The 24,871-nt window shown below is 56.0% G+C and overlaps 1 protein-coding gene across 2 annotated transcripts in view; it reads left to right on the top strand.

Annotated features, from left to right (window-relative positions):
* The window catches only part of NUP214 (nucleoporin 214), a 90,442-nt gene extending 74,909 nt beyond the window's left edge, over positions 1-15,533 (top strand). For both annotated transcript variants that reach the window (XM_037492903.2, XM_037492902.2), the window contains exons 29-34: positions 777-933; positions 7,098-7,250; positions 11,098-11,269; positions 12,899-13,038; positions 13,773-13,797; positions 14,475-15,533. In XM_037492903.2, the coding sequence (XP_037348800.1) occupies positions 777-933; positions 7,098-7,250; positions 11,098-11,269; positions 12,899-13,038; positions 13,773-13,797; positions 14,475-14,508 (681 nt within the window). In that variant the 3' untranslated portion in view covers positions 14,509-15,533. The remainder of the gene's footprint in view (positions 1-776; positions 934-7,097; positions 7,251-11,097; positions 11,270-12,898; positions 13,039-13,772; positions 13,798-14,474) is intronic.
* The last annotated feature ends 9,338 nt before the right edge of the window (positions 15,534-24,871 follow it).

Here is a 24,871-nt window from a genome sequence, read left to right as displayed (position 1 = left end):
TTGTTTCTGTGCTGCTGGGAAAGTCAGGATGAAGTGAAAGTGCACACGCTGGAAGACAAGATGCGGGGATCACTGATTGTCGGTGCTGATGACTTCAGCCAGATACTAGAGGAATCAGCACAAGTGGTGCCTAATAATAGCATAGAAATATCTTTTTTTTTTTAAAGATTTATTTATTTTTATACAAGAGCTGGGGTACAGGCCAGAGGCGCGGGAGGGTGAGAGGATTCACCAGAGACAGAGCGGGGAGCAGGACAGGCAGACAACAGAAATAACACTGCTGAGGGGAGCAGCGGGCGCAACAGGAGAGGTCTTCGCGCTATGTGGGATTCTCCTTGGCTGGCCAGGAATCGAACCCGCACTGCAGAGGCTGCGGATAGCTTCACAGTGCGGCGCTCAACCCGCTGTGCCAACGGGGAGGCCCTAGCATAGAAATATCTTCAAGCTTTTCCATTTGGGGGGGGGGGCGCTAAAGGGATGGTTTTCCTGCCCCTGGGTCATGTTGTTCAGAGACCGTGGGGAACAGGCGTGCACACGTGTGACCCTCCCACCGCCAGAGGTCAGCGTGGACGAGCCTGAGAGCCTCTGGTCTGTAGGAAGCCCCTGCACAGAGTCCAGCTTGTCGTGTAGTTGCTAGGGCATCCGTACCAGAGCTGATCAGAGTTCTCTTGCTTTTTCCATTCATACCAGCAGCGAGGGCCTCCTTCCCCCCGGGCGTGGCCTGCCTTTTCCATGACCTCTCAGCCTGTCTCGCTTCCTGCCCCTTTGTTTTGCAGCAGTCGTCGTCCTCCAGCGGGAGCGTGTTTGGATCTGGAAACACTGGGAGAGGGGGCGGTTTCTTCAGCGGCCTTGGAGGGAAACCCAGTCAGGATGCTGCCAACAAAAACCCATTCAGCTCGGCCAGCGGGGGCTTCGGATCGACCGCCACCCCAAGTAAGTTGAGGAGTCTTCCCGGTCCCTCGGTTCCCTAATGCCACGCCCACCATCCTTGTGTTCATAAGCCTTCAGTGACGGCGGCAGAAAGAAAAGACCTAAGAAGGCCCATTTGAAATGTCTACCCCAAAGCGGTGAGGTCTATTTCAATTCTGTTTATTTTTGGATTTTTTTAATGAGAAGCCCTATATAATCGTGAAGAGACATGGGCGCTGCAGGAAGAGGATCTGTGTATCAGCACGCTCCCGCTCTGTTTCTCAGCACTGAAATGAATGCGGGCAGACAGGCATAAATGGGAGCCGCAGACAGGCGTTGGGGGTGGGGGGGTGTTGCTTGGAGAAGCAGCATCTGGATTTTCGTTGGCATAGTACTGTCTTCGACTTTGCTTTAAAATTACAGTGGCTGTGGCGAAATGACACCCGAAAGTTGAAGCCTTCGGTATTTCTCATCTACATTTTTGTCTAATTTTCATCAAAAGCCGTCTCTGCTGGCACTTTCTTCTTCGACTAATTTTGAAAATTCTTTGTTGATCTGTGTATTCATGGTTGGAAATGAAAGAAATTTGTTTGTTGAAATCTTAAAAAAAAAAAATACCCTGCTGCTGCTGGAGGCCAAGGTGGGAAGTTGGGAGCCTGTCATCCCCGTCTTAGCCTCTCCCTTCATTTGCTCTACCGGAAGCTTCTCTTTGTTGTGCTGCCTGGGCTCCATGAATCCAGAGCTAGCGTTCTTCAGACCTGACAGTCATGCCCGCAATATTGAGACTCAAGGAGTTAAAAGCAAAACTATCCCTAGTCTCCTGGATTCGCAAATCAGTTATTTTGATGTTACTATCTGTCCAGGGATATATAAGGAAAGACTACAGTCATACCTTTTGACTTGTGAAATTGCATAATCACAAATTTTTGTTCTTGAGCTTTCTGTCTGTAAGGAGGAATTTAGAATCCTAGAACGAAGGGTTCTTAAAAATTGAGTCTAGTAATTTTCCAAAACTGGTTTTGCAGATGAACTCTTACGCAGAATCCTGCTATGTGAAACAGATAAAAATAGGCTTACGCTGAAGCAGAGATTAAGAACCAGGGAAGCACACCTGGTGATTTCTCCATCTTTTTTACTGAATTTCTGGGCTCCAGAATACTTTGAAAACATGAATACGCTTTGAAAATGTGCCCCCTGTGTGGCACTCCCAGTTTGCAGTGAGGAAGCACACCCAAGTGACTTGGTTGGTTATTTATTTGGTGTCAAGTCAGAAAGTGGCAGGTCTGGAACTCAGCTGGATCACACACACCAAACACAGCATCTGGCACAGAATAGGCACCTGACAATTCCTCATTAGGAATGTGGGCTTATCCTCAGCAAGGTTGTCGTCTCAGATTGTGTTACGCAGGCGTCTCATATCCTCTCCAACTTTCACTCTTCCTGGCTGATTGATCTCTAAAGCCATGGCGCTCAGCTCTCAAAGAGTTGCCTTCTCTCGACAGTGGGCCGCAGCTGGTTCACATCAGCTTGCGAGAACGGGCTCACACCTCACCCTGGCTCCTTGCTCTGTGACACTGTCTTGGGGAGCATGACTCAGCTGTGTGATGGGAGTCTTTTTTTTTTTTTGGTGGGACCCTCACCAGCGACCGGGGAATGAACCGGCGCTGCAGAGCCTACGGGCAGCCTCGCAACCCAGCACTCAACCGCTGCGCCACCAGGGGAGGCCCTGTGGTGGGAGTCTTCACACCAGGGAAATTGGACAGCACTACAAATGAGGACACCCCCCCGCCCCCCGCCCAACGCCGGCATCTTTTGTTTTCTGGCTCACCATTGCCACTGATCCTTCAGTTTCTAACCCTAACCCTAGCCCTGACTTGTTGGTCTTAAGCTCCTAGTGTTGGCCACTATAAACTAGCAATTTACTTTTATGCCTAAGGCAAGTGCATTTGAAAGGGTACAGGAGAGACTGAATTTTGTTTTTAAAATCTAAATGTATGATTTGATAGTGGAAGGGACGGGAGCCTTTGTAGCCGCAGAACCAAGTGCAGGATACGAGGAAAGAACAGTGGAGAGGAGGGGCTGGAAGCCCTCAGGAAGGTTGTGTTCCTGTCATGGAGCTTTCCCAGAACCCCTGGGGACAGCCTCTCTCCTGGGTGGCCGCGGCATGCTATGCTTTGGAGCATGGCATGCCATCTGCGTGGACCACGCTCCTGCCTCTCTCCAGCCTCTTGGTTCCTTCCTGCTGCATTTCTCTTCCCTCTTCGTCCCGGCCTGTGTGCTCCCCTCTGTCGTAGTAACCAGACCCCCGCCCCTGCTGCTGTCCTCTGCTGTGGCCTGGAGATCCGCACCACATCAAGGGTTTTCCCTGTCAGAGCCCTATGGCAGCTGCTGCTGGCTGTCAGTGAAGCCCACACCCACTCGTTAGGCTGGAATTCAGGCTTTCCATGAGCTGGCCCCATTTTTCTGACTTTGCCTCAGTTCCCCCAGCATACACTCTCTTCCTCAGCCAGTTGCTCGCTGGCCCGCACACCCTCACTTCTCCCGCTCTCAGTGCCAGGGCTCACACTGCTCTTTCTTTGAGGTGGATATGCAGCCTGGCCGAAGGGTCACATGGGCCCACAGCCTGCTCTCCCTGTGTATTCCTGCGGCCTGTGTGTTCGGTCCCTTCTGTCCCTTCACTTGACATCAAGCAGAAAGGAACAGACCTCTGCTGAGCACCTGCTCTGTGCCAGCTGCACAGTGGCTGTGAGTTGGTCACTTCTTACAGTGGCACCATTTTACCATTAGGGAAACAGAGAAATGTGGAGACTTGCAGAGGTCACCCAGACATGAAGTGGTGCAGCTGGGGTTTAAACCTGGCATGTTTCTGAGCTCAGCCCAACCACATTGCCTCCTTCAAGCCTCCTGGCCTTGCAGAGTAACCTCTTCAGACGTGTCATCACGCATGCTCCCTTGCAGAGGGATTTCTGAACACAGACTGAGCAACCAGCAGCTCCCTTTGTGACAATTAGGCCTCAGGCTGCCTGGTCCTCAAGCCGCCCTCAGCCTGAAGAGTAATCGGAACTTGACAGTGACTAAGAAAGACGAGCAGAGCACACTCCTGCTTGGACTCGGTGTGTCCTGGGTCCAGAAGCTCACGCCTTGTAAATGCTTCACCTCTACTTCCCAGACTCTGCCAGCATGCACTCTTAGCCCTGGGGTCCTCTCAAATCCAGCACCTCGAGCTACCACCTGTAAGGGACTGACTGCCTGCCTCCTGGAGCCTTGTCCTGTGGACTCTGGTTAGAACAACCGATATGAGCACAATCTCTGTTCAGGGACCTGAAAGCCTTATCTGTGTGACGATGACAAAGCCACTCGGTGCGGATGTGTTGGCTCCATTTATTCTGTGGCTGTTCTTTAGGAAAGCGTCCTGGACAGGAGCTCCTTGAAACCCTCCTTGGCTGGGCAGACCTCCTGTTAGTGAGTCTGACCCTGCAGGCCAGCAGGCCCTGCTCACAGGAGTACTTAGACCCCGCATAACTTACTGTGACGTGGTACAGGCCGTGATGCTGGGTTACCCCAGTGCTGTTGCCAAGGCAAAGACAGACGGTGCCCCTGCGGTGCTAGTAGAGTAGAAACCCAGGGCGGGGGCCAGGCTCACCTGTCCTCGTCACCCCAGAGTGGAGGTCAACAGCAACTCTGCAGAGACGACTCTCCCAATAAAGAGGCATCTTCTACAGTGAAACGTCACCCCAACAACCAAGATGCCCGCTTATCTACTGTGTTTTCAAGAGCTGCAGTCTGTTGTTTCACAGCCATCAGGAGAGAGATCGAGAGTCATTCATGACCGTGAAGTGGAGAGGAGACACGGTTTCTGCCACTTGGTTTCGTGGCAACAACTCAGTGTGCCGAGCTCCCTTTGTGACTGCCAGGGACTGAGATGACACCCAGAGCGGCTTCCCACTGTGATCTTTGCAAAGAGGATTGGGTTTTCTCCTCAGACCTGTTCTGGGTTGTGATCCTGAACAGGCCAGGGGATGGCAAGAGGAAGAGCAAAGAAAGGGAAGGAGAGGGCTGTTTCTGAGGCCAGAGGGTCTGCATCCATGGCCCTGCCCCGCCTTGGCAGCGCCTGCCTGTTCACGTGAGGGTCAGCACCTGCCCAGCACCCCCATTTGCTGGTGCTCTGGGCCAGGCCAGTGCAGAGCCAGGCTTGCTCCCTGCCGTGAGCAAGAGCCTTCGAGAGTGAGGAGTAAAAAGCCCAAAGGCCTCTGGACGTCCTCTGTTCCTCAGGAGTCTGCATCTCCCAGCACTGTCCCAGGAAGGCGTTTCACCTGCATTTCGAATTTCTCCAGGAGTTGTGGCCCTGCTCTTGCACTTGAGCGTGTTTGCTACCTAGAATGTTGCATTGTGAGCACTCTGGAAAAAATCGCAGTTCTCTCTCCTTGCAGTTCCAAGTGAAAGGAGTGGCTGAGAAGTGTTTTCCATCTCCAGGGTCCAGTGTCTTGCTATTGAAGAAATCAGACGTAACCTCCAGCTCACTCCCTGGGGGAAGCTCAGACCGCTCCCCAAGTCGTGTGCTCCCCTGGGGTGAGCCGGCAGGCGGCACCCTCCATGTTGACCACCCCACTGTCAGCGCCAAGCTCCCCAACTGGCCTCTGGTCTCAGGTGGCCGGTGCCTAGAAATGTGAGTGGATCTTGTGCTGAGATAAAGCTTCTCGCTTCCTGGATTGCTGCGCCTGGAAACACCGATGCCGTGAGGCCCAGCCTGGGCGGTTGGCAGCAGCTAAGAGAGCCCTCGGGAGGGGCCGCCTCTCCAGGGCGCTGGGAGCCAGTCCCCCCCCCCCCCTCCTCCTCGTCGCCCTCGCCGTGCACCCAGGCACGTGTGCACTCGGGACATGGTCGGCTCCCGCCACCCAGCCAGGGCCCCCCATTTCAGCCTCCTACTTATGCCTGTGTCTTTGGGTGTCGTCCCATTTCAGGATAGCTCCTTCCTGCCTCTGGTGGGTGCAAACCATTTCAGCGTAGCGCCCATCCAGGCCCCCTCCGCCTCCTCCCCACAGAGAGGTTCAGTAGTGGTCTCTGACGTGTGCACCGCTGTGTCACCCTGGTGTGCTCTGGTTATTCACACGCTGCCTGGCGGGCTTCTTGTAACAACAAAAACGTTTCTCCCAGGGCCTCCCCTCAGACAGGGCCTCTGCCAGGACCTGGTTTTCCCTCATTCACGTCATCAGAGGGTCGAGCACAGCTCCCTGAAGCTGTCCGCAGCCTCTGCAGCACGGGTTCAATCCTGGCCAGCCGGGGAGATCCCCACATGGTGGGCAGACCTCTCCTGTTATGCCCGCTGCTCCCCTCAGCAGTGCTTTCAGTCTGTCTGCTTATTCTGTTCCCTACTCTGTCTCTGGTGAATCCTCACTCCCCACACCACTGGCCTGTACCTCAGTTCTTGTATGCATAAATAAAGAAATTTTAAAAAAAGAACTGTTTTGCCGAACTTGGGTCTTACTGGTCTCCTTTTTTTCCTTTAGTTCTTACAGGGGATTGAGTGTGAAATTGAGGGAGTGACCCGCTTAGGTGAGCATCTGGAGGTCAGGGGCTTCATTGAGCCTCTTAGAAAGATGAAATCACTGCAGACCTTGCGGGGCTTACGTTTCTCAGACCTGCCAGCTCCCGACAGGTGAGGGGCAGGAGCTGCGTCCTCCCTGGTTCTCCTCTGCCCTTGGAGCAGGCGAGGCACAGCAGGCACGCCCGGCCTGGCCACGCGAGCAGAGCGCCAGAAGCTCTCACTAGGTTGGGATCTGCTCGCTTTTCTCTAGTGAGACAAAGCATGAAGTGGCTACTCGTGAGGAGCCGGGGACCATCTGGGATGAGGCGGCAGTCCTGGCCTGGCCCTCTCATGGCTGATGGGCCCGGTACCTGAGGGAGGCAGAGGTGTGTTTGCAGAGGAGCCCCCCTTGGGGCCTGTGGCTGCCTTTCTTCTGTGCCTGGCGTATTTTGCCAGGAAAGCCTCAGTCTTGGTGCCAAAATGACTAAAAACTTGACAACAAGAGGCATGGGAGTCAGACAACGTGCATTTTTCTACAGCTTGGCTCCACTGGGTCCTAGACTCCTGTCACCCCTCCTCCCAGACACCATGCTGGGCTTCTCCCCCCGCTGTTCTAAGAGGGGGAGAAAGCCAGCCTCCTCACACACGTTCTTCTTCCCTTCAGATACCTCCAACCTGTTCGGAAACAGTGGGGCCAAGACGTTCGGTGGATTTGCCAGCTCATCCTTTGGCGAGCAGAAGCCTGCCGGCACCTTCAGCTCTGGAGGAGGGAGTGTGGCGTCCCAAGGTTTTGGGTTTTCCACTCCCAACAAGACAGGTACTGCTGTGCTGACGGCGCTGCTTGTCTGCACGTGCACCTGCGTGCACCTCAAGGCCTGGGGGGCTCCCGGGGGTTCTGGAGACATAGTATTGGAGTGTGGTTGAGGTGCCGCCCCCATTTACTTGTGTGTTTATTGAGCCTCTCTGTTCCCAGTGCTGCTCTGGGTTTCCAGAAACATGGTTTTTACACTAGAACTTCGTGTCTTCTTAGGAAAGAAAACGCTGTGATTATTTAGCACAGGCAGAACAGCCAAGGGAGCATGTGAGACAGTGACCGCCAGGTCCTAAGCAGAAAGCTCCCGAGTCAGGCTGGCCTGGGCACCCCTCGTCTGTGCTGGGCCAGGAAGGCGCACTCTTTACCTCTCGTGCCTGTCCCCTTGACCTCGTTCCCAAATCATCACTTTGTTTTACCTTTCATTGAGTGTACATGCATCAACATGTTACTGTCATATGTTCACACAAGCATGCAGCTCAGTCAGCTTCCACAGTCGAATACAGCCAGTCCTTGCTTAATGTCGCCGTAGGCCGTAGACGCTGCGCCGTGCAGTTTCCCTGCACCTTAATTGTTATGAACGAGGCAAACCCTTAACGCGTATTTCCAGTCGCAAAACACTCCCCAACTTCTGAGTGAAGACTCAGAACGCTTTTCGTGTTGAACCCTAAGTTTTATTCATCCGTTTTCTAACCCACTCATTCCACTTCAGGGTCTCAGGGGGCAAGGGCCTATTCTGGCGGCTCTGGGAAACCTGCCCTGGGCAGGATGCCCTTCCGTCACCAGGTGTGCACACACACGCACATACATGTGAGCACACGCGCACACACGCACGCTTTGGCTTGGACAGTGAGACGTACCAGAGCCTCTCAGACAGGGCCTCTGCCGGAAACTGGTTTTCCCTCATCCACATCATCAGACGTCGTGGGCGCAGCCCCCTCGTGGAGGCGGAGCGTCCTTCCCCAGCGTCCTCCCCGTCTCAGCCCGTCGGGGTCGCTGTGGGCAGCCGCTCACACTTAAGCTGGAGGAGTTAAAGAACATACTTCCTTTCTAATATTCGACCCCTCCTCGCTTGCGTCTGTGTCTGTGCTGGGTCTGCTTCTGCCCCGCTGAGCGGAAGAGTGTCTGGAGAGATTTGCGGCAGGGCCAGAGGGGAAGGGTGCTTGCTGAGAAAGCAGCCCCCGGTGGGTGAGTAGGCAGGAGACTTCTCCCTCCTGTGTGGGAGAGGCTTGAAATCGATGCGAGTCCCAGAAGGACCCTACCTGAGCCCCAACTGCAGAGGTGACTGCTCAGCACCGCCCCAGGTGAGCTGTGAAACCCACCTCAAGACCCTAAATGGCTGTGGTTTGCGGATGCCGGGCACCGCCCCTCAGGCCTGCATGTGGGGCTGGTCTTTGGTTGCTGGTCTCAGTGCTCAATCCAGGCGGGACGTCGCTGCCCCCTTCCACCCACCGCTCGCCAGGTGACGGTTCAGGTTGGGGGGCCGCGAGGGTATCTGCCCTGGCCATCATGGCAGATAGTACGCAACTCGGAAGCGTTAGTTTGTGTCATCGAGACTTTATTTAAGGAATGTGATTGTTTGACTCGTGTATTTCTTATGTGTTGTTCCTTATCCCGGGCTCATACCCAATTAACTGGAGACTCTGACCCTTGCATTTTTTTAATCATAGAGAAAATATATCCTCCCACACTCCAGAATATTTTTCCCATTTGATTACTTGCCCCATGAGGCCACCTAGGTTGGAAGTGCTAACCCATACAGCTTCCTTTCAAGCCCCTGGCGTGCATTATGCAGCCAGAGGCCAGGGTGCAGGCGGAGGGATGGCTGCTGTCCCGGGCACTTCTGGGACTGCGCACCATGCTCAGGACGCCTCCGTCCTCGCAAGGCCCTCCCCTGGAGAGCAGGAGGCTGGCGCTTTGGGTGAAGGTCGCCTTCCTGCCTGGTGGCCAGGCACCCAGCCATCAGGATGACCCCTTTTTGCTTTGAGAGAGATTTTTAGGCTGATGGTTTGGATGAGTCTTTGAAAAGCCCTGTCTGTGTCACCCACTCTGCTTTAGAAAATAATGCTGCCGCTGGAGATTTGAGAAGAGGACAGAAGATGGGGCCCCTGGAGATGATCTTGTTGCCCTGTCCTGTGGGTTCACCCTGCTGCTCCATGATGGGAGCTGTTGGGTCTTGTGGGGTGGAGGGAGGCAGCAGGGAGGCTGACGCCAGGGACCCCGGGTTACTGGGGAGAGTAAAGCAACCTGTTCACAGCACCTAGCACCAAACCCGGCACGTGTCCTCGGGGGGCGGACGCTGTTAGCGTTGACTGCCAGTACACTTCTGTTTCTCTTGAAGGAGAAAATCGTGAAAATGGGGCACCTAATAAAGTCAGACCCCGCCTCACATCCACAGCCTGCCTGTCTGGGCTGTGCCCTATCGTGGGGGCACGCGCATGTGTGCGTGTGACTGCCTCCCCAGTCCACTTGACTTTTTGTCATTGTGACTTCTCAGTTTTCACTCACCTTCCACCAAGAAGCCCGAAGCACTAGATACAGGCCTGTGTGTCTAGGAAGAGCGTGTAACGAGATCAGTGACCATCTTCAATAATTCACCGCGAGAGTTTTAGCACTTTTTTTCCGCCTGTTAGATTTGCAACCCAGCAGTCTCCGTTATCACGGCTTGGAATTTCACTCAAGGTTTTAAAACCCAGAATGTTAGCACAAACACGTGCCCTGGTGGAAAGTGACTTCTGAGCTCTGTGACCACTGGCGATGGCGGACAAGCGGGTTGAGTCGGGAAATAGATCACTCAGCTGAGAGCACTCGTATTTGCTGTCAGAAATACACATCTTCAGGCCCACTTCCGGCACCGCTCTTCCATTCTGCCCCACGCTCGTGCAGTGTCTCTGCTCAGAGCTGAGGGTGAGTTGAGCAGGCCCTGGGTCTCAGGACCCCCAGCAGAAGCAGAGGAAGTGCCCAGGGGCGAGTGCCCTACCCCCTGGGCAGCTGGCACACCTGCCCCTGCTGCCGCCGCACGTGTATCCACCAGCTGCATGCGTGGGCCCTGCAGGGGTGCCTTGGACTCCTCGCCACAGATACTGCATCACGCTTACACAGCAGCCTTCCTCCAGAGGAGAAGTTTGTGTGCTTTCTTCTTGAGGAGCTCTTCCTGACTGCAGAGAGAATGCATCTCTCAAAAATCCTCCCGTGCAGAGGGAGAGAGACCGGCGAAAGATGGGAGAGCCAGGGCTTTAAATAAATAAAAAGCGCTGGCTGCCCGCCAGAACCTGCATCTCTTGCCAGCTCCACTGTAGCCCAGTTCACAGATTCTCCCCCAGAGGGGAGTTTGAACCTCTAATTTTATAATGTGGGTGTCCACCAGGCTCGAAGCTATGCCTGTGTTGTGAGAAACAGGAGGCGGGATCGGAGCCTCGAGAATGCCTTCTCCATGGGGCTCTGAAGTGGTGCGGGGGGCTGGGAAGGGACCTGAACCGCCAGCTTGGTTCCTGGGGGGGGCATCTGATTTTGCCAGCCATGGAGCTGACAAGCCCCACTTGCTCCTGGGAGGGACTGGGGATCTCAAAGACAAAGGTCTGCTGGGTGCCCTGCACCACGGAGCTCTCCAGCGTGGACCCCAGGCCCTCGGTCAGTCATGGTGGGTGGGGGCGATTTGGTGTCTTGTTCTGGTTTGTTTTAATTATTATTTTGCTAACAGAAGAGGTATAACCCTTTGTTACAGTTCTTTGCATTTGAATTTCTAACATATTTTCCCTTTTTTTTTTTTCTTTTTTGATTTCATGTCTGCTGCTCACTGTCCTCTCTGTGTGTCCTTTCTTTCTCCCCGTTTGTTTGCCTCTGTTTTGCTCAGGTGGCTTCGGTGCTGCTCCAGTGTTTGGCAGCCCTCCTACTTTTGGGGGATCCCCTGGGTTTGGAGGGGTGCCAGCATTCGGTTCAGCCCCGGCCTTTACAAGCCCTCTGGGCTCGACGGGAGGCAAAGTGTTCGGAGAGGGTACTGCGGCCGCCAGCGCAGGAGGATTCGGGTAAGCCCCCGGGATTCAGGACATCCACGGCCAGGCCGGCCAGCAGCACTGGGCCCAGGCTCTCGCGCTAAAGAGAAAGTCCTTCCACTTTCCTGCTTTGACTCGACTAAGGGCCCCTACCCTGAAATCAGCAAATACGCCAGAAATCAGCTCCCCAATACCTGCCCTGTCTGGGGAGACTCGGGTCTTCGAGGGCAGGATTGTGGAATGTGTGGGCGGACAGAGCACGTTGCTGCCCGTCACGCGGAGTGTGCAGGGGAGCCACAGAGAGAAGGAGCCCTGCCTGGCGCCTTCACGGCCAGCACTGGCTCTCGGGGGGATTGTGCGGGAGCCCCTCTGTCCTCAAGCCAGCAACTCCCTGTGTCCCGTGCTCCGCTCTGGGCCCCAGAGTAGTGTTCTGCCCAGCACAGCCTAGCTGGAAAATGCCATAAGAGGGGCTTGCTCTCAGCCCCAGAAATTCAGTCTGGTTGCCAGAATCTCAGGGTGAAAGCCTTCCCCACGTCCCGTGAAATCTCTGTGGCAGTGACTCCAAAGCCTCGCGCTCAGAGCAGGTGGCGGGTCTGGAGTCGGCATCTTGACCTGTTGCCCTCAGCACTGGGCTCGGGACACGTGAAACTGAAGACCCGGGAGCTGGGGGGCATTTGGGGGTTGCTTAGGAGCTGCGGATGAAGCTTGGTGAGGTGCCGGTGACTGGGTCTTGAGAGCAAGCTGAAGTCTGCTCTCACTCAGCCTCTCACCGCCATGGAAGGTACTGGCGAGTTATGTTGCTTCCTGGGTTCCACGTAGAGACTGCTGGGTCTCCTCCGCTCCCCCCAGGAAAACTTAAAGTCAAGGAAAACATTTTAAAGGAGAGGAAAACGTTTTAAATGTGGGCCCCACTTAAACCCACATTCCTGCCAGGTTCTCACAGACCGGAGTCTCCGGCAGGGAGGGTGGCGTGTTGGTGGCAGGTTCTTGGTTAACTGGACTCTTGAGCTTCTGTTGGAAATCAGCCGTTTCTTTCTCAGTAGAAAAGTGTTAGATCCCGCTGGGGGCTCTTGCACGCAGACCCGCACTGACTGGGACTCCCACTGGGTAGAAGGGGGCCGACAAGCACCAGCTCGGCCGTGAAAACTCTGGAAGTGCCTCTTCTCGCCCTGAGGCCATGAGGCCGGGCCTGGCCCTGTGGCATCTAGGGCTTCCCCACCGCCTGTTGCTCAGGAGGGGCCCGAGCAGGACCAGTCGGGACCCTTGGGGAAGCCCAGTGAGCAGGACACCTTCGCTTGTGGCACAGTAAATGGACCAAGCCCCGGGGAGGAGCGAACAGAGAAGTGCGGGGCACGGTTTGTAAATGAGAACTGCTTTTTAAAAGCTGGCGTGAGGTGGAAGAATCAGTAGAGACAGAGCAGGAAGTGCAGCGCTGCTCGCTCTCCGGCGTGTCCAGGCAGGGCGTGAAGCCAGCACGCTGGCCACTGGGCTTTCCTGTTGCGTTAGTGGCACGTTCTTTTTCTCCCAAAACTGAGGTGCGGGTTGCTCTGGCCTCAAGCCTGTCCTCTGTAAGAGGCTGCTGGTTTATGCTCCCTTGTCCCCCTACGAGGTCTGGGAGGGGCGGGGGAGCCCCGCTGAGGATCCGATTCTCCCCGGAACCAGGTTTGGGAGCAGCAGCAGCACCACCTCCTTCGGCACCCTCGCCAGTCAGAACGCGCCAACCTTTGGATCGCTGTCCCAGCAGACCTCAGCCTTCGGGACGCAGAGCGGGGGATTCTCTGGCTTCGGCTCTGGAGGAGGAGGTAGGTGCCGGCCTTCCCCACACAGTCCCTTCCACCTTCTCCTCCATAAACGCCTCCCCACGGGAAACAAGGGGTTCTTACCTGTCTACTCAGCTCGGCATTTTGAAAACCAAAAGTGGCTGAAAAACAAAATGTTCTTTGTAGGTTTTAATTAGACTCGTAACGTTGTGCCACTTCCCAAATAAGGAAATGACTTACTTGATTTTTCTCATGAGACTTGAGGAGCCAAATAATTAGGGGCTCCTTGCTAGACCTTGGCTGAACAGTCCAAGCCAGCAGACTCGAGAAAGGTGTCTCTGGTGGCCTAACACGCTGCCGCCTCAGGTAGGAGGATGGCGTGGTCTGGCTGTGTCCTGGCAGCTGGGCTAAGGCAGAGTCAGGTTCCATCTAGCTTTACAACTGAAGGAACACAGCTTCCACCCTGCCGCCTTGCCCGCAGCCCCCTCGGTGAGCCCTGCGCCGAGCCCTGGCCTCAAGAGGAGGCAGCCAAGGGGGCAGGGTGGAGACAAGCTGCCAAGAGCCCTGGAAAGGCAAGTGGACGGTTCAGGCCACAGAGGAGGGTCTCCCTGCCTTGTCCTGGGGGTCTGAGTGCCCCGGAGGGAGTTCAGGGTCGAGCCACTCCCTCGGGGCTGCAGACGTGGGCGCCAGGGGTGCTTGGGAGAGACCCGCTGCAGTCCAGCTTTGTTGTCCCTGCCTGTGCGTGCTCTGACTTACCCCTCTTTTGTCCTTTTCAGGATTCAGTTTTGGCTCCTCCAGCTCGTAAGTATCAGTCTGGTTTTGTTTTGTTTTTTTAAAGATTTATTTCTGCATACAAGAGCTGGGGTACAGGCCAGAGATGCGGAGTGGGAGAGGATTCCCCAGAGACAGAGTGGGGAGCAGAACAGGCAGACTGACTAAAATACACTGCTGAGGGGAGCAGCGGGCGAGACAGGAGAGGTCCGCTGCGCCATGTGGGTCGCTCCCTGGCCGGCCAGGGGGTCGAACTCATGCTGCAGAGGCTGCGGATAGCTTCATAGTGCATTGCTTAACCCCTTGCACCTTCAGGGAGGCCCCCCGTCTTGGTTTCTGAGGCATTGAATGGGGCTGGGAGGAGACGTGCCGGCTGCTCATTTTTTTGTACACTTCGTATTCACCTTCCTTGTTCTGAAAGCTCCTGGAAGCACGGGGGTCCAGCAGCAGTTTGGGGCTTTGTGGGCAGGAGGGCAGGGCCTGACCTGCTACAGGCCTGGTCTGGGGGAGGGAAATGTGCCTCTGCCACAAAGACTGGAGGCAGACCGAGACTCCTCTCCCTTCCATTCCTTGAGTATCTCCGGGCCTACCCCCAAGTCTTAGCTGCGACCTCCCTCTGTGCTTCTGTGTGGACTTGCACGACGCTGAAGTTCAGTCATGAACTTGGGGTGCAGCCAGCTGACCGGCTTCTCGGTGCTTTCTTGCAGGTCTGTCCAGGGCTTCGGCGGCTGGAGAAGCTGAGCGGGTGGCGGTGCGCCTCGCCCCTGCGGCCGCTGCATTCCCCGCGGCAGCTCTCAGGACGACATGCTCCCGCAACGCCCCAGAGAGGAGCTGCAGATGCTCCGTGCTGCCAGTGTGTGCTTTCACGCTTTGTGTCGGGCGGCGTCCCCCTCCCTGCTATTAAACTCTGGTCTGTTCTGCACGGCACGTGTGCAGGTGGTTCCAGGTCCCGCCAAGCAGGTGTCCTCGCCTCAGGCGCTGAGCAGCTCGCTCTGCCTCACTTGTGCAGCCCCAGGGCGTCGGCCCAGGCCGAGGGCCCAGACGAGAGGTGGGAGCTCCTCCCAGACCACGTCTGCCTCGCCTCTGCGGCCTGGTCCGCCGCAGGGCAGGTGCTGGCACCCAGCCTTTCGAGGCCACGACTCGGTGTCTTCTCCCTGTGTCCTTCCGCTGTTAGCTGTCAGGACCCTCGAGTGCGCGTGTAGGCTTGGGTGAAGGTTAAGAAACTCACGAAGGCAGCAGCTAAGGCTTGGAAAAGGCAGCGCCACCCTCACGTGTTGTCTGGGAGGTGCGGGGAGACACAGAGCCCCCGTGACCTGGCGCCCCACCCCCACCCCACCCCACCCCACCCCCGCTCTGCTCCAGAGAGTGGCTGGACAGTGGGTCTCCGGCAGCGACGGGACCATGATAAGCATGCCTGGCCCACACTCTCGCGGGGCTGCCCAGGCTGGGCTGAGGATTCGCTGCTGCCACCCGGGACCATCGGGGTGATTGGGGGTTGAGCACAGCTCCAGGCTTCTCACCCTGCCTTCTCCTCCGGGCCGTGTCTGCCTTCCTAGGCCTGTGGTCCTAGACATTGGCCTGGCAGCTCAGCAATGGCCTGCATCAAAGTGGGGCTTGGCATTTGACCTCAGACGCCATGTGCCAGGGCATGGTCACCAGCGGGGAGAGCTGAGGGGACAGCTGTGTAGAGTTTGACATATTGAAGGGTGTATTTGAAAGTGTTTTAATAAAAGTTTTCCATGTGATGTCATTTTTCTGTTACAGCCCGGGTGCTGGGGAAGGTGGACCCCAGGGCTACCCGAGCCACCCACTTCCTGCTCTGCAGGTCCCGGCTCTGCTGGCGTGCGGACTCTCAAGCCCTGGTCCCGCAGGTTCTGACTCAGTAGGCTGAGGTGGGCCTGGCTGCCCTGCGGGCACCGAGTGCAGAGCTGTCACTTCTTCATCAGAAGCAGGCTGGTAGTGAGAGCTGCGGGGCTCAGCCTCACGCAGGGTGTGACCTGTGGTGCCCGGGGTGCTCTGGCTGGTCAACGTCTGTCCCTACTTCCACCCCCTACAGCGCCTGCCCCTTTTGAAAGCTTGGGCTTTAAAATGGCGTGTGCTCTGTTTGGTCCTCACGGAACTGAGGCGCTTGTCTGCACCTGTTCTCATGTGAGGCCCCTCAGCTGTGGCGTAGAGGACAGTCCCCAAGGCACCCACCCACCCAGACCCGGGCATGCCTCCCACGCGTGCTCGGCCTGGTTGGTGCCCAGCCTGGTTGGTGCCCACGGCCCATCTCCTCGTGACAGGAGCTGGGGTTCCATGGGAGGACTGCAGGCAGGGGCTCGTGTTGGAGGCCGCGGTGTGACTAGGTGACAGGAGCTGGCTGCTGCCTGGCTCGGCTGCCTGCAAGCCACCTCCTGCCCTTGTTTCCCCCTAGACGCTCCTCTTTATAAATAGAAGCTGGTTTGGCCTAAACCCTTGACCTGAATCCTCTGTTACCCCTGCCTGGAGGCGGCGGAGGCATGTGACTCCATATCAGCGGTGCAGCCAGATAGCACCACCGCTCACAGGAATGCGTTGCTGCCGCGGGGCCCCTTTCTGGTCCTTTTTTGGGCTCAGTCACACTAGTGGGGGGCAGGGGTCATCTCAGCACAGCCCGCATCGCCCCTGAAACCCAAGCTCCCAGGATGCCGGGCTGGGAGTGCACCCTGGCTCCAGCCTGCCCTGGGGAAGGCAGCAGGGGGAGCCTCTCCAGAGTGGGATGGGCCGAGAGCTGAGGCAAAGGGCTGGTGTCCAGGGGAGAGCCCCAAAGCCTGGCCAGGCCCAGGAGGGGCCCATGCCAGCCCAGGCAGAGGAGGTGGGCACACGAGCAGTCTAGCTGGCATCTCCGTTTGTGTCGCCAGGACAGACGGGGATGGGGGTGGTAGCGTGGTGAGCACGGTTGTGTTTTGTGTGGCTTTTCCGGACAGGAATGTGTATGTTCATGACCGGTGCTTCGGAGGGCATCACGGTGACAGGCCACAAGTCAGGTTTCCCACGGCCAGGAAGCACCCAAGTGACAAAGTGGGCACTGGTGTAGCCCCCAGCCCGTCGCTGTGGCTGCAGAGCCCTCCCGCCCCAGAGTCTGCAGTCCCCGTGCTGACTGCCCTCCCGGCGCCCCTCCTGGCTCTGGCGCGCGGCACGGCTGTTCCTGGCAGCCTCCAGGGTGGTTTCTAGGTCAGGTTCCAGCTGTAGGAAAGGGCCTGGACATGCCGCCCCCAACTGTGACCGGAACGGGCCTTTGGCCTGTTGGTGTCGAGAGGGCTTGTCCCTCAGGGGCCGCTGGGCCTTCGCCCCCAGCTGGCAGCGCAGTGTGGAGGTGGAGCCTGCGCACCTAAAGCTCCTCCCAGGGGCGGTTGGGGCGCGGGCGGCACCCCACCTGCCGGCTCCCTAAGCAAACCCAACCTCCTTAACAAAACTAACTTTAATTTGTGATTTTCACTTAATCCGTTTTGGTTTGGTTCTCAGTTTTAATTTGTGATTCGCAGAGCTGGGCTGGGCCCTCGAATCCCTGGTTATGTCCAACCTGGACAGTGATTCCACAGCAGGGCCTGGGGCCGCGTGGGAGGACTGTAGGGCTCTCCCTCCGGGAGGCACCTCAAAGGGCCAGTTCCCGGGCCTGCCCACTGCCCGGTCGTCCAGGGGTGGGGCTTTCTGAAACTGCCCCGGGGCTCGGAGTGTAATTGCGGCTGCTCTTTGGAAGTGTGCTCCGAGGTGTAGAGACGCAGGGGGCTCTCGCTGCCCCCTCGAAATCTGATCCGATGCCTGCCTCTGCCTCACCCTCTCCCGGCGGCTCCCTCCTGCTGTCTGGCTCGCCATCTTGCCCCCCATGGCAGCGGGGCCGGAGGAGGAGCTCACGGTGCTGCTAAGCACTGGCCCTCCGCTCGCAGGGCCTCCTGGGCGTCCCCTGTGGGGGGCAGCCGGGGCTCCCGACCACCTTGCCCTTCGTCTCCCCCCTTCCCTCTTCCTCCCCGCCTGACTGTGCCCATCACATGTGGGCAGAAGCTGTTGGCCTGAGGTGGTCACTCCCAAACTTATGCTGTCTTCACTGTGCTTCCTGGGGGCAGGCCTGATCCTGCCCGGTGCACACGGCTTGGGGAGAGAATGGACAGAGCAAAATTCAGCAGATTTTGCGCCTTTAACATGCAGATGTGCTTTGTGAATCGATGCGATGAGAGCTCTGTCTTTTCCCAAGTCCTGTAGACCCGGGATCTCTGCGCTGGGAGCCAGATTCCTCAGCAGCCCCGGGAAGTGCCTCACGGTGTGGCGGGCAGAAGCATGGCTTCCTTCCCGCAGGCTGTGCCGCCCCTGGCCCAGGCTCGGGCCCAGGCCCTCAAGCCCAGGTGTTGCCTGTCCCGAGCAGGTGTCTCCTCACCCCCACCCCAAGCGTTTCACCGACACGGTCAGCCCAGGAGCAGATGCAGCCCATCTGCAGAGGAGGACGTGAGGCCGAGGGAGGGAGTGGTCTGCCCGGTCTCCAGCCCAGACCCCGGGCTGGGCCTGCGCTCTGCGAGGTGCGGGCGGCCACCATGGGCTCTCACGGGTTTTCTCTCTGATCCTCACTTGTTTGAAAGGCAGTGCCCACCTGCTCATGCCAGGAATGCTGCCCAGCCCCTGACCATGCGCCGCCTGCCCTGTCTCATGGGACCCAGTAGGCCCTGGGCATAGGCCCCGGCAAAAGTCTGCCAAGTGGGGTGACCTCCCCTGCCTGATGGCTCCAGCCTTGTCCGTGGTGACCTCTGTCTAAACTGTGTTGCAAGGGGAGAAGGGGACAGGCCACCCTGTTTGGCCCCCGCGGGGGCACCACCCGCAGGTGCTGACTGGCGGGCTGAGGAAGATGACAAGGCCCTGGAGGAAGCAGCTGGCCCTCCCTGCAGCTGTCTAATCCCCTCCTTCCTCGGGCTCAGGCTCGGCCCCGAGCCTCTGCAGGGCCCAAGGGTCAAGCCACAGACTCCCCCGAGGCGGCAGCAGCTCCATTGTTTTGCCCTCTCCACTTATAAATAGAACCCCGGCCATTCCGCAGCCCTGGCCGGAGATTCTCTGCGTGGTTTGGGGCCCTGAATGGCCAGCTGCAGAGAGCCCCCGCGGCCCCCTGCCACGAGTGCAATCCGCTCTCCAGCACCCCACCTCCTCTGCCGCCCAGCTGGTCCTGGCGGTGAGGACAGAAGCGGTTTGCTTCCTACCTGGGCTTGGTTTGCCCCAGGCTGTGTGCTCTGCTTCCTCCCGCCGCACCAGCCCCCTCCTGCTCGCCCTCCCCTTACTCTCAAGTCCCCGCTGCACTAGCTGCTCCTCAAATGCCCCGTTTCACTGCTTCCCACCTCAGCCCCTTCCATCCATCCGTCCGTTCAGATACGTAACTACACCACAGGCGCACGCACACGCAAGTATGCACGGACACGCGTAGCTCCCCGCCCGGGGATCCCTCCGTCTCATCCCCCAGCGCTCGGCGTAAATGCTCCTGCCCCAGCTCCTGCGGCCCCCACCTGCCCAGAGCCTGCTCGGGGGCCACCGCGCTCCTGGTCCCTGGCCCACTGCTCTGCTGTGCGGAGGCAGACGCCACAGTTGAGCCTGATGTTCTTCATTTGAGTCCTCTACTCTGTCCCATGCTGTCCCCAAACGGTCAGCTCCTTGGAGGCAGGGCTGTTCAGCCTTGTCTGTCCTCAGCCCCTGGCAATGCCAAGACAGCAGGAGTCAGGACTGTCAGGTAAATGCCACCCAGAGCGACTTCCTGGAAAGAAGTCAGGTCTTGCAGGTAGCAAGGGTGTCAGGGCAGGGCCGCTGCCGGCCCCTCAAGGCCCCTGGCTGGCCCCTGGAGCCAGCTGATCTCAGCCGAGCCACCCACCAGGCCAGGGTGGAGCCAGGCTCTGCAGTGCTCTCCGCCGGGGTGAGTGGAGCCCCCATCCTGCCCAGTGTCCTCATTGTCCCAGAAGGTGCCTGCTTGGGACTGGCGCAGCTGGCCATGGCCCCAGGGATGAAGAGCAGAGACCTGGGCTTTCCTCTGAGGTCCACCTCATGTCACCTGGCCCAGCAGGTATGCATGGCATGTGGGACAGGGCCTGGCAGGGTTGCTGGGCATCTTGCAGGTGTCCAGCAGACAGACCTGGTGCCCCCACTCCAGGCACATGTCCCCCAGGTTTTCTTCCTCTCCAGGGCTCATCAGGGGCTCATTTCAGGACACAACTGGCATTAAAGACCCCTGGCTCCTGGGTCCTCCTCAGCCTCATCTGATACTAGGGGTGCAGGGCTAGCCCCAAGGAGACCACCTGCATACCTTAGGGTCCCCAGTTGCCATCCCTGCAGGGAAAGCAGCCAGCTTCGTGGCTCGCACCCCTCCCTAGTCTTACCCCCAAAGTGCCCCTGCGGAGTGGAGGAGCAGGGCAGGCAGGCGCTGCGTTTCTGTCACCGGCCTCGCTGACGGGCTTTGTGGGGTGGTGGAGCAGCTGGTCACCGGCCAACACTCAGAACCACTACGGTTCTTGAGTCTCGGATATTTGCTTTTAAAATTCCCTTTCATTCTGTGTTTTAGGGAGCACAGTTTTGCCTCTATGATCTACGGTCTTTGTGGGGGTTGGAGGTACAGCTGGCCCTGAGGAGTCACCTCTGGGGTGGCAGCGGCTGCTCCAAGCCGGCTCCACGCCCAGCCTCTTGCCCTTCAGGCTGCGGGCAGCTGGCCTGGCTGAGTGCTGGCCCGGCCTTCACGGTCCTCTCGTGCCGCTCAAAGAAACGGGAACAGCGACCCTGAGACAGCCAGGCCGAGCCATGCCCGAGCTGCCGTGTGGTTGCTGTGTGGCTCGGACGGCCTGGGGGCAGTGTCCAGAAGACTGCGGCCTGCTGCCCTGTCCGCCTGCCCAGGGTGCCCAGGCGCTCTCTCATGGGCAGGTTCCATCCAGGCCCTGATCACCCAGGCCCTTCTCTCGGCAGCTTGTAGCGGGTCCTAAGATGTGTTTCCGGGGAGGCGCCCCTTCTGTGGCCCTGGCACACAGCTAAGCCGGCCGCGTGTGAGTCAAGCCTAGCTCGGGGGGCTGAAAGTGGGCTTGTTCCATGCCCCCCTTGAAGACAGAAGGGAATTGAGACCCAAAAGGGGGAGAAAGTCACTCCATCCAGCAAGTAGTTTATTGATGAAGATCATGGGTGTGGCCGAGCTCAAGTGTGACTGTGCCTGAGTGACTCCAGGAATGCACTTAACCTCTCTGAGCCCGTCATCACTGCGAGGAGAGCACCTTCCTCCAGCCTCACTGAGGAGGTGAGGTACCTTCTACAGGCTGTAGTTTGCCCTGAGTGACGTCCTGCGAAGGGCCCGTGGATTTGCAGAGGGAAGTCTGGTCTGGGACACGGAACCCTTAGATTTCCTTCCCACGCAGGAAGCGTGCCCCCTGTGCTGGAGGAGCTGCTGGGCCGTGCCCACACGCGGAGCAGGGCACCTAAGTCCATGCTGAGATGCGAGGCTGTTGCGCGACGTGGGCCGCGTCTGCCGCGTGGGTGCGTGTGCAGAGGGCGGGTGCTTGCCATGGCGGAAGGGCCACGTCTCCCGCGGGCGGCGTGTAGCCGTGAGCTGGTCATGGCTTAGTTGCCGCTGTGGATGCGCTGACGGGCTGTAGAATCACTCGTTTTTCTCCTTGGTAGGTCACTGGGGTCTTGTGAATTGCTGCCATAACACCTTGTGTCATAGTCAGTCGACGCCGCTAATTCATGGTTATTTCTCAGCTACAGACATGGCATTGGGGAACTTTGGAACCATTCTTTAAAATCTGCGTGTTGAGGGGCCTCCCCGGTGGCGCAGCGGTTGAGCGCTGGGTTGCGAAGCTGCCCGCGGCCTCGGCGGCGCCGGTTCGATCCCCAGCTGCTCCCCGGCCACCAGAGGAGGGTCCCACATGGCGCGCAGACCTCTCCTGCTGCCCGCTGCTCCCCTGAGCAGTGTCCTTCGGTCCTTCTGCCTGCTCTGCTCCCCGCTCTGGCTCTGGTGAATTCTCTCACCCTCCCGCGCTTCTGACTGTACCCAGTGCTTGTATAAACAAAACAAACAAACAAATAAATAAATAAAAACATGCCTCTATTAAAAAAAAAAAATAAAAAAAAAAAAATAAAATCTGCGTGTTGAGGAAGCTGGAGGACAGGTCGACGGTGTTAACAGAGGTGTGGAAATGGCGCAGAGGCCTGCAAGGGCGGGCGTGAGAACGTCCCGGCCGGGCTGACGACGCGGGACTGCCGCAGCTGAGTGAGCTGGACACATGGCAACAGAAGTGGCCCCAAAATGAACCACTCCAGTAGAGCAGACTGAGGAAGATTGCAACAGAGCATCCAAAACTGCGGGGCAACTTCGAGCAGCCTCATGTATGTGCAGCAAGGGCTTCCGAAAAATGAGGCAAAGTGAGGGAACGAGATGACGTGGTAACTGCCTGAGTAATTATAAAGATTTGGGGGCTACTTCCTGTCTCTTTAAAAGATAACTCTTTCAGCAAATGTATTTTTTTTTTTATAGAGGCTGTTTTATTTATTTATTTGTTTGTTTGTTTGTTTGTTTTGTTTATACATGCACTGGGCACAGTCAGAAGCGCGGGAGGGTGAGAGAACTCACCAGACCAGAGCGGGGAGCAGAGCAGGCAGAAGGACCGAAGCACACTCAGCAAATGTATTTTAAATGCACGATGAACTTTATTCATGTAGGGAAAACGTATGATGACAATAACAGAAAGACGGGGAGAGAAGAAACCCACATCTGCTCCGGTGTGACGTCCACGCGCTGCCCTTGAGCTGTGGCGCGCCAGCACGTGGAGACAAGCTCTGGCAGGTGAAAGACGTACATGTACCCCCCAAAGCAATCACCACTCTAATACAGCGCTTAGAGCTCATTAACCAGCATAGAGGGTATCATGAAAACGAATCCAAAGAAGACGGGGCACAAAAGAGGAGCAAAGGACAGGGGAGAAAAATAGATCAAACAATAAGACGGCTGGTGGGAGCCCAGCCATACCAACAGGTACATTCAATGTCAGGGATCCAACAGCCTAGTTAAGATGCCAGTTTTGTTAGACTGGATAAAAATGCAAAATCCAATTACATGCTGCCTGTAAGAAATGAACTTAAAAGACACAGGTAGGTTTAAAAAGAAAAGGAGGGAAGGAAATACACCAGCATAAATTTTTCTGAAAAGCCGGAGTCCTTCTCTCTGTATCAGATAAAAGTAGATTTCAGAGCAAAGACAATTGTTGGGAATAGGCACCGTCATTTCACAATGTGACAGCTGAAGAGGACAGGCATCCCAAAGGAGTGTGCGCTTACTAAGTTTTAAAGTACGTGAACCAAAACCATTAGAATTTCAAGGAGAAATAAATTCACAGCGAGAGCCAGGTTGCAACGATTCTCAGTCATTGACAGAACAAGAAAACAGGAAGTGAGTAAGTCCACAGAAGATCTGTACACTGCGAAGCAGCTCGCACCTAGCTGACATTTCTAGACCCTACACCGCATAGCAGAAGACTGCGTGTTCTTTCCGAAGGCACACTGTTACCAAGACAAGTCATCTTCTGATTCATAAAACAAGTCTCAATAAATGTAAAAGCAATCAAGTCATATAAAATGTGTACTCCAGCCACATGGATTTAAATTAGAAGTAACAGAAAAATGAGAAAAATCCCCAAATATATGGAAGCTGACCCCTTTCTAACAACTATGGTTCAAAGTAAAAACCGAAAAGGAAATTAGAAAATATTTTTAACTGAATGTAAACATACCAGATCACAGTTTGCGGTGCGAAGGCAGTACTTAGAGGAAAGTTTATACACTAAATGTCTTAGCTAGAAAGCGAGGTAAGAAACTAGAAAAAGAAAAGTAAATGAAATCTGAGATCAGCAGAAGGAAGGAAATAATAAAGAGCAGAGCAGAAATGAATAAACTAGAAAATAAGACATAAAGGAGAAAATCAATAAAACCAAAAACTGGGTCTCTGAGAAGAGCCATTAAACTGATGAACTTCTAGCCAGACCGATTAAGGGGGAAAAAAAAAAGATAGCGACACTAATAGCCAGTGTCAGGAATTGAGAAAGAGACGTCACCACAGATCAGTCAGATATTAAAAGCCAACCAGTGAATTTTCTGAATATCCTTATGCCCATAAATTCAACAACTAGATGAAATAAATTCCTTGAAAAATGCAAGCTAGCATAGCTCATGCAGGAGGAGACAAAACGAAGCCTTTGTAGCTGTTAAAGAAATTGAGTCTATCATCCAAACTTCCCCATAGAGAAAATTTCAGACCCAGGTGGCTTCTCTGGTGAGCTCTACCAAATAGTCCGGGAAGACTAATTACTGATTATACATGAACTTTTCAAGAAAATTAAAGGGGCTACTTCCCAATTCATTCTATGAGGGTAGCAGCCCTCTGACATTGACGTCCTATAAAGGTACCTAAGAATGAAAACTACAACAGATACCACTCTTCAAGATAGATGTAAGCATTCCTGACAAAATTTTAGCTGTCAAATCTAAAAATATGTTCAACATAAAAGGGCTAATGCGTAATGATAAGGTTGGTTGGTTCTAGCAATTCAGGATTGGTTTAACATTTGAAAATCAACAAGTTACTGAGCAGAAGATCATCTCAGTAGATGCAGAAACAGCATTTGGGACAATCCCTCTCCATTCCCGATTAAAAGAAAATCGCAAATATAAATAGAATGGAACTTGTTCAACCTGATGAAAGACATCTAGGAAAAGCCTCATGTTAGCACCATACGTGGTGGGGAAAGGATGCTTTCACCCCAGATCGGGAGCTAAGCAAAAAAGTCCATCCCCAAGACTTACACTCAACATCGGGCAGGGAAATCCAGCCAGTGCACTAAGTCAAGGACAAGAAATACAAGACATCCGAGTGAAAGGAAGAAGTAAAAAAAGCTTTATTCACACAGAACATGATTATGTGGAAAGTCCTATGACATCTATTTTAAAAACTTCTGTGAAGTAGTAAGTGGCTTTAGAAAGGTTACGGGATATAAGCTCAATATACATGGGCCTCCCCGGTGGCGCAGCGGTTGAGCGCTGGGTTGCGAAGCTGCCCGCAGCCTCTGCAGCGCCGGTTCGATCCCCGGCT

The sequence above is a fragment of the Talpa occidentalis genome, unplaced genomic scaffold (genome assembly GCF_014898055.3).
Source record: "Talpa occidentalis isolate TD23 unplaced genomic scaffold, MPIMG_talOcc4v2.1 talOcc4.7, whole genome shotgun sequence".
Classification (NCBI taxonomy): Eukaryota; Metazoa; Chordata; class Mammalia; order Eulipotyphla; family Talpidae; genus Talpa; species Talpa occidentalis.
This window is presented reverse-complemented; position numbering and strand designations above follow the sequence as displayed.